Consider the following 9,737-nt stretch of genomic DNA (forward strand, 5'->3'; position numbering starts at 1 on the left):
GGAATGGGGCTATAATAGTCATGGTAATAATCCTTGTTGAATATGAGAATGTTATGAGCTGAATTGGGTCACCTCCAAATTCATATGTTGAAATCTTAATTTCCAAAACCTCAGAATGTGGCTATATTTGGAAGAAGGGTCTTTAAAAAGGTAATTAAGTTAAAATGAGATCATTAAGGTGGGCCCTAATCCAATATGACTTGGTGTCCTTATAAGAAAAGGTTAAGAAACAGACAGGGAGGGAGGGAAGACCATGTGAAGACACAGGGAAAAGACACCCACCTACAGAAAGGACAGAAGCCTCATAAGAAATCAACCCTGCTAACACCTTGATCTCAGACTTCTAGAATCCAGAATTATAAGAAAATACATTTCTGTTGTTTAAGCCACCCAGTTTGTGGTACTCTGTAATTGTAGTACTTACAGCGAATTAATAAAAAAAAGTAGAATGACATGATAGTTACAAAAACACTTCAAAAATTAAAGCTCTAACACAAAGTAATATTGTTCAAATTAACAGTAACAAATATAATGCTGATACCCATATCTATATGCACTGATTTTTCTCTTAAAAGTTGTTTTCTGTACAAAAGTTTAGAGAGATGCAAAACCTTGCCACTAATCATGCAGGGATTTAGGGACTTAGATCAAGCCAGCTCCAGCATCACCATTCTTTTTTGAATCATAGGTTTTGTAGAACACACTATTTTAAAAATAATACTTTATTTTTTGTAATGATTGTTAATTGACAACAGAAGCATTTATTTAAAATGCTGAACTTTATTAAAAATTCCCAAATAACAACACGATATCTTTGCCCACTATAAAATTCTCTATTGTTGTACCACAATAAAATCAAGTCAAAGTTTTGGTGTTTCTAAATATTCTTTATTACAGTTACAGCTTCTGATTTTTAAGAAAATCAAAGGCAAATAGAATTTGTTTTTCAAAAAGTAATGGTGAACTTTTTAGGGTAACCTTATCTGATATATTAATTTTCTGCAGTAAATATGAGTCACAAATTCTCAGAATAACATAGCTTTATGGAAGTGATTCCCTCCTACTCCAGTTTCCTCACCTTTCAGATAAGGTAAAAAAAAAAAAAATCTCTGGAAAGTGGTTGGTTTGTGAAGCCCTGGAAGGTAGAGGTTCTCCTGTGAGACCTCTATCTTCTCACCACTAAAAGTAGTAAAACATTGTAGAAGCAGTGTGGGACAATGGTTCAGAGCATGGCTTCCAGAGCCAGATACCCTGTGTTCCAACAGAGAAAAGTGAGAGAATCTTGATAACTATTTTGAGTTCGCAGACATGTTTCCTCATGATATTTGTCACAATAAGAAAAATGACTCCAGAATCCAAACACAAATTTAGTTTTAGTAGGCTTTAAAAACCTAAGAAAAGTCTTCTGTTTCTAGCCAAGACAAGAAACTGGGATTGGATTTACCCTCCCATCTGAACAACTACAGATCAAGACAAAATATTAGTAAGGAGGGCATGTATTGCATGGTGCACTGGGTGTTATACACAACTAATGAATCATCGAACTTTACGTCAAAAACCAGGGATAGGGGTGCCTGGGTGGCACAGCGGTTAAGCGTCTGCCTTCGGCTCAGGGTGTGATCCCGGCGTTATGGGATCGAGCCACACATCAGGCTCCTCTGCTATGAGCCTGCTTCTTCCTCTCCCAGTTCCCCTGCTTGTGTTCCCTCTCTCGCTGGCTGTCTCTATCTCTGTCAAATAAATAAATAAAATCTTTAAAAAAAAAACAGGGATGTACTGTATGGTGACTAACATAATATAATAAAAATATATTATTATTAAAAAAAGACAAAATATACAAAACAACAATTTTCACTGGATATCGGGCAATGAAGCACAGCGATCCCTGAAATATGAGAAAGAAATATCATTTTAACACTAATTAAAAGAAACCTGGAGTTTTGATGTTAATACCAGCCAAAGTAGATTTCAGAGCGAAGAATATTAGCAGGGACAAGGAAAGGCATTTCCTAATGATAATGGGTTCAATTAATGGAGAACACAAAACAAGTATAAATATTTAGATGTTTAGCAACAGAGCTTCAAAACACGTAAAGCAAAAACTGATAGAAATGCAAGAGGAAATAGACAACTCCGCAATTATAGTTAGAGATTTCAATACTTGTCTCTTAATAATTGATAAAACAAGCATAAGGAAGGGAATAGTAAGGAATCAGTAAGGAAATAGAAAACTTGAACATTGTATCAAACTCAACCTGACATTTATAGAATAATCAGTAACAGAAAATACATTTTTCTCAAGGGTACATGGAATATTTATCAAAATAGAGTATATGATGAGATAATACAAGTTTCCATAAGTCAAAATAATTCAAGTCAACAAAATATGTTAAGGCCTGGTCAAAGTGCCTCCTAACTCTGACAGAGAGCTTAGTTGAGGGAGGGCCACGTGATTCAGGCTAAGCCAATTCAAACCCATCTCTGAGACTTTTCTGTTGGAGCTGGCTGACAAGGTAGGACTTTGTTTCTCATGTCATAATGTATATCTGGGGTCTCCAAGGTTTCTTTTTCCACCTCATGGAGGAAATCTATGAACCATAGAATAGAATAAGGCCTACAGAAAGAAGCAAAGCTGAGAGACAGGAGAAAACAAAGAGATAGACTTCAAAAAAACTTTGGATTCTAGATTCACTATTCAGATACCAGTTCATTACACTTAGTTGTTAATTTTGCATATATCAGTTTGTTTGGGATTTTATTACTTGGAACTGTAACCATCCTTGCTCTGTGACTAGGATGGCTCTGTGGCTTTTTCACATCTTCAACTAAACATTAATCCACAAGCAGCTGATATCCCAAGAGGGGTGTCCTTGTTGAAATTTACGATGGCTTTGGAATCAGACAAGTCACATCTGCACTGAATCCAGGCTCTAAGCATAGACTGCTAGTTGTCTACACTTGCACAAGTTACTTATACGTGAATCCCAACCTCCTCCTCTGTACCATGTGGATACTAATATCCATATTTTGAGGAGAGGTGTCAACACAAACTTATGAGACTTAGGACACCTCTAAAACTTAGAATTTGTAAGCATAGCACAGGTGCTAGCTAAGATTGCTCTATTCCTCCAGCTTTTTATGAATCTGACTTAAATCCTATATTATATATATAGGAATTCTAACACGCCCTATAAAACTTGCTAGATATTTGGGATCCCAAAAAGTGATTAAGCATGTGTGAAACAGTGCTCTCAAAAAACAGAACCCCACAAAACATAGCCATTGCGTGTGTGTGTGTGTGTGTGTGAGTGTGTGTGCGTGTGTGTGTGCGTGCGTGTGTAGAATAGCTGGCCAGGTGTTTAGGCTGCTCAGAAAGGGCTTGATGAAGTATCACAGCACTGCCATCAGGCACATGGCCAGGAACATAACAGACTCTCCAGTGACTCAGGTCCCCAGGCAGGATGAACTGACTCAGCACCATCCTATTGTCCATACCCACGAGGTTATAAAAGCCCAAAATAGGTATAGGAACCAATTGGGTAGAAGAATTTGCTTAGATAGAGTAGGCAAGGTCCAGGAATGGAAACTAAAATAGGCAAAAAACAGATGGGGCAGTCCTCAAGTCTGTAGTTAATTAACCCTAGACTATTTGTCTTCTGTCCTTCATGCTTATGATTCACTTGTGAATATTTGTGCCCAAACAAGCAATAGTTCTCTACAGATAGAGCGGCATTTCTCAATCTTTTATTCACTATTGTTCACCTAAGGAGGGAAAGTTTTTAGATATCTTTTTCTTAACCACTCATCCCCATGAAGTTTTAACACCGCAGACATAGTGGGTATCTGTTTATGTACCATGGCTCTTTGAAGGACCATAAATCATTACAATAATTAAGATATTTGTATTCCCTCTATAAGGACTAATTTTCACCCCCTCGGGGATAATATTCCCCACATTAAGAATGCATGAGACAGAATTCAATCTTTGTTGCCAAAAATCAGATGTCTGTTTTCTAAACACTTTTCTGGTACCTACTTTTGTGTCAGACTCTACATTGCTTTGGGTGGGCTAGCTAATAAGCCTAAAACATTTTTAGAGGGTTGGAGAGGACAGCAGGTGGGAGGCAATGGGAAAGATGCTCTATCAGAAAAAAACAACAACAGTAGCTAACAGTTATCAGGTGCTTTTTGTGTGTCAGACATTTTACTAAGTGCTTTACATGTATTTCATTCCATCCTCTCAAACTTCTCACTATGGATTTATTATTCTTCATGTTGTAAAAAATAAAGTTGAGTCTTATTTAAGTTTTGTAACTTGTCCAAGATTGCACTTATTATTTAATATGCTGTTGCACTTTGCTAAGGAAGATAAAGAAGGCTCAAAGGAGTCAGGGAAGAATGTACATACAAGTGATAAAAGAAATGTTCTGTAAGATGAGGGAAAATGATATTGAAGATCAGATTTCACAGAGAGCAGCCTAACCCAATGATGGAGCAGAAAGGACAACCAAACCATATGGACACTGAATTGGTAGGGTGCATCAACATTTAAGAGGGGCAGGTTTAGATCTTAAAATACTGGATTTTAATGGAACATGGGAACACTTGATGGTCCCATTTATCAGGATAAGGAAGAACAGAATGAAAGCTTCAGCTTGAATGTAAGAGAATGTGCTCACTACAGACCTGCCACTGTTGTTAAATTCTTCAAGGACTAAGAAGTAATACACATCATCCAGTTAGTAATCAACAGTTATCTAAGATGGTGTTTGATGCATGATTCATCTCCTCCTTTCACCCATTAGTATGGAGTCCTTAGATCTTGGGTAATTAAACCTAAATGACTATGAGACATGAGATGCTTTATGAAATGGAAACTGAAATGAAAACTACTTCATCTTCTCTCAAAAGCCTTCTCCGATATGACCCTCATTCCACATCCAGGAAAAAAAATGTCCTCTCTCTTTGAATTTCCAGAGCTCTTTCTGTGCATACCTTGTGTTATAATTTTACATTTTTATACTAATTCCTCTATAACGCTATAGAAAACTGCAGCCCAGAGGCCAAATTTGGCCTGCTGCCTGTTTTTGTATGGCCCACAAGAAAAAGATGTGTTTTACATTTTTAAATGGTTGAAAAAAATCAAAAGAAGAATAATATTTTAATAACATAAAATCCAAATTTCAGTGTTCAAAAATTAAGATTTATTTATACTAGCCCCACTCATTCTTTTATGTGTTGTCTATGGCTGTTTTGGTGCTGCAGTGGCAGAGTAGCTGTGAAGGAGACTTGTGTGGCCCAAAAAGCCTAAAACAATTGTAATCTGGCCAGTTACAGAAAGTTTCCCAACCCCTGCCCTAAAAGACTATAAATTTCCAGAGGCAATGGCCATATCTAAACACAACTTTGGTGCCCCACAATGCCTATAGCAGTGTCTTTAACAAAGTTGATGCCCACAAAATGATCATCTGTGACTTTATGTTAGAGAAGGCTAAGAATAAAGTTGCTCATATCAGAGGGAAAATTTGACCACTATGGCCTTGTAATTGATATTGCATGAAATGCCCGATAGTGGCAACGACAGCTAATGCGGCACATTATTCTAGACCCCAAATGGGCTTTTAACCTTCATCATTCCCACACCTCTTACTCCTGCCTTTCCTCCTCAGCAATGGGCACCTCCTCTTATTTCACAGAGAAAACAGGGGCCAGTGGAAGCCCTTCACCTCCTGATCACTAACTCCCAAATACTGATCAACCAAATGAGAATTAACAGACTCTGTGGAGAGACAAAGGGACAGAAAGAGGGCGCCATTTTGAGGTTCTTGAAAAAAGTGAGAAGACCCACAATTATCATATTATTTTTCCTCCATCTCCTACATATGCCTTGTTTAATCATGTCTTCCCTCTTTTACCTTTTTTAGGTGTATTGTCAGAGGTGAGGTACACTCCCAGATGATACTAACTTACTAGATTTACAAAGGTTGAGTAGGACCTCGTGTGTGTTGGGGTGGGGGATACAAGAAGGCTCTTAATATGGAGACTTGCAAGTAGCATCTGCACAGCAGACTGACCTATCTCGAAAATCCAAAATCCACATCAAAGCTGCATTATCTTTCATTGATTGCCTAAGGAAACTGCTTTTCTTATATTAACTACATCTTTGATATTTTACGTATTTATCTCATTGCTTATTTGCTTACTTTATTTCTAAAGTTTCAGAGAAAAAGCCTGAACTTTCAGATTTAGAGAATTTTTGCCTTTGAATGAATGCCCATGTATACACAATAAATTAGCAGTAACTGGATCTCAGATCTTCCTTAGCCAATAATGTCATTGTGTACAAACAACCCTTGGTTATATCCTCATTAGGGTAAAACAACAATTTTAGTTGATATTTCTCCACCCAATTATTTCCATTAATCAAGATAGTCTTTATATCCACATGGAATGAATGCAGCACAAATAAATATCTTCATTAGCCTTGATAGCAACATTCTTCTGAGAATAGTGACTCACACAATTACTGAATATAGCTACATATACCACACATTTTAAGTGAGTCTTCAAATTGAAAATGATTTTGTTCCCAGTGAAAACATGATAATCTTTTATAAAATGTGGATGAATAAAAAACTGTGTTACAAGGTAAGATTTATGAATAGGCCCATAATTACAAACAATGTGACAAATCAAAAGAGTAAATGGTGTTGTCTTCAATTACTCTCAGGCCATATGAAAGAAGATTGAATAAGGGTGAGAAGTTCTTTTTTTTCTTTTTTTTTCTTTTTTTTTTTAGAATTCATTATTTTTTATTTAAATTCAATTAATTAACATACAGTGTATTATTAGTTTCAGAGGTAGAGTTCAGCTATTCATCAGTCTTATATAATACCCAGTGCTCATTACATCACGTTCCCTCCTTAATGTCCATCACCCAGTTGCCCCCTCCACCCATCCCCCTCCCTTCCCGCAACCCTCAGTTCGCTTCCTATGATTAACAGTCTCTTATGCTTTGCCAAAGGTGAGAAGTTCTCTTACAGCAGTGCTCAACTCCACTGAACACACTGCTGTGACATAAAAATACACCCACACCCCACACCCAACCCAATCACTCAACCTCCTACCCAGCATCACCAGTACATGTGTCCTCATCTCCTTCCTGGTTGCCAGGGCAATGCAGGTGATGACTGCCATATCTGAGTCAAGTGGGAGAAAACACAGGCAAAGCTCCTTTCTCTAAGTAATGCTCAGGATTCAAGTTGCCAGTTTTGATGCTAGTCCAGAAAATTGCCCTAATAGCTTCTGCCAGGCCCCCTTCACCTCTTTATTCCTTACACTATAAATCATGGGGTTCAGCATGGGTGTCAACACAGCATAGAAGAGAGAGATCAGCTTCTCCTGAAGAACAGAGGGGCTGGAGCGGGGCTGGATATACGTGAAAATGGCCATGCCATAGCACAGGACAACCACTGTGAGGTGAGAGGCACAGGTGTGGAAGGCTTTCTTTCTTCCCTCCGTGGACTGGATCTTTAGGATGGTGGAGATGATCTGGATGTAGGACAGGAGAACCAGGCAGAAAGGTGTCATCAGCAGAATGATGCTAGAAACCATGATTGCTATCTCATTGGAAGAGGTGTCCACACAAGCCAGTCTGACCACAGCTAAAATTTCACATGATATGTGATCAATACACTTGTTTTTGCACATCGGCAGCTGAAAGGTGATGGCGGTATGGATGAGAGAGTTGATAGAACCACTGATCCAGGATGTGATGGCCAACCTAGCACAGAGGCCTCCGTGCATGATGACCGAGTATCGCAGGGGGTTACACACAGCCACGTAGCGGTCATAGGCCATCACTGCCAATAGAACAAACTCAATCCCGCCCAAGCCCAGGGAGAAAAATAACTGGGCTGCACAGCTCACAAATGGGATTGCTTTATGTGCTGCAAGAAAATGCGCCAGCATCTGAGGAACGATGCTTGTGGCATAAGAGACATCAACGAGGGAGAGGTTGGTGAGAAAGAAGTACATGGGAGTGTGGAGTCGGCTGTCCAGTCTGATGAGAAGAACGATGAGGACGTTCCCCAGCACTGTCACCATGTACATGACTAAGAACAGGACAAAGAGGGAGACCTGTGTGTCCCAGTCACTGGACAGGCCAAGGAGAATAAATTCTCTCACCCATGTCTGGTTATCTGTTCCCATTAAAAAACGTGAGAATCATTAATCTGCAGAGTCAGAGATAACAGAAGTTGTTGAAGCAAAGAACCATTTTAGTGAATACATACTGTATACAATTAGCTAGCCTTCACCAGATGTTTCAGACCATTTATGGGTGAAGATGACAGGCTTTATCCCAATATATCCACTCTGCATCAGAGTCAGGCCAGCACCCTCATAGGCACATGAGATGGTCTCAGGGAGACCCATTAAAGCCTAGAGATAATACAGTGCAATTCTAGGAGCTCACATCTTTACCAACATGCCTCAGATTCCAGGGCAAGGAGACTTTGGTAGGTGAGAATCACAGGTAAAATGATAAACAATGAAGAAAACTAGATTGGAACGTTTTTAAAAGCTACCTATGGCAACTAGACACATCATAATGAAAAGGGTAAATTTATTACAAAAGGAAATACTGGGAAGAGTCAGGTCCTTGTGGAAAGATCTGGAATCAGAGAACCTAAACTTCAAAAATGATTTTGTTTTTTACTTATTTACAGCTATATGATGTGGGCTAGGTGACAAGCTTTTATATACAAAACAGAGGAATATCATAAAACTCACCAGTACATTTAAGCTCAACTGTAGGTAACTTATGGGGAAAGTACTTTGTTAACGAATACTGGTAGTAGTACTATAGTAGTAGGAGTATTAATAGTAACATGACCTCTGCCTTGGGGTAGATAAGATGATTTTCTTCATGCTGCCCCTCCACAAATTCAAACATAAATAAAATTGGAGGCAACCTTCCACAGGACTAAGGGCTTAAGAATGGATGGGAGGCTTTGAAGACTTCTTGGTTTTTTGATTGCCTTTGATCCTCTTGGCCTTTGGTCTCTCAGCCTTCAGTGGGATCACAAAGGGAAAAGTATTGTAATGGTATATTGTTCTTTTTATTTTTCTCAGTTTACTACTATTAATAATCAACCCTCCATATATGGGCTCAAAAGAAAGCAAAGACTTGATATAAAAGTAGAAGGAAACACAAATGTTTAAGGGCCCTTCTTCATGGTCCAAGGCAGAGAAGAAAGTATGAATTTGTGTAGATGTGCACTGGATTGGAGTTTCCTCCTGTTTCTCCACTCAGGAAGTGCTTTTTCCATGGAACTAATTTGTTATTATATCTGTTGTGAACATGTAAACAAGAATAATTAAATTTTAAAAAATACTATGATTCACTGCCTTAAAAAAATATTGTGATTCACAAACTTTCTTTTTCTTGTAGTATACAAAATAAGGGAAAATAGGAGCTAAAGGCAGCAAGAGGGATTGAGGGCAGAAACAGAGCTAACCACCAATCCCAGAACCCATACAGGTATCAGGTTAGGGTCACTGAGCAGAAAAATGAAGACTCCCTATTCTCCAAGTCTCTTATCTCTTAAACACTAAAACAGAATAAGTCATTCCAGAAATGTCTTTCTCATTTGTGATTCAGACACATATACATTTATAAATTTCTTTAATTTCCTTCTCAAAACCTGGTCTGTTCTTTCAACAGTTCCTTCTTT

At 38.3% G+C, this 9,737-nt stretch overlaps 1 protein-coding gene across 1 annotated transcript; it reads right to left on the reverse strand.

Moving 5' to 3' along the window:
- Positions 1-7,257: 7,257 nt before the first annotated feature.
- On the reverse strand, positions 7,258-8,211 carry LOC123789538 (olfactory receptor-like protein OLF3). Its single transcript, XM_045793619.2, has one exon. It carries the CDS (start codon positions 8,209-8,211, stop codon positions 7,258-7,260), a length of 954 nt encoding a protein of 317 aa, XP_045649575.2.
- Between the last annotated feature and the right edge of the window lie 1,526 nt (positions 8,212-9,737).

The sequence above is a fragment of the Ursus americanus genome, chromosome 3 (genome assembly GCF_024610735.1).
Source record: "Ursus americanus isolate L20-20 chromosome 3, mUrsAme1.1.p, whole genome shotgun sequence".
Taxonomy (NCBI): Eukaryota; Metazoa; Chordata; class Mammalia; order Carnivora; family Ursidae; genus Ursus; species Ursus americanus.

Coding starts and splice junctions, on each gene's coding strand:
- LOC123789538 (XM_045793619.2), bottom strand. CDS start 8,211: ATGGGAACAGATAACCAGACATGGGTGAGAGAATTTATTCTCCTTGGC.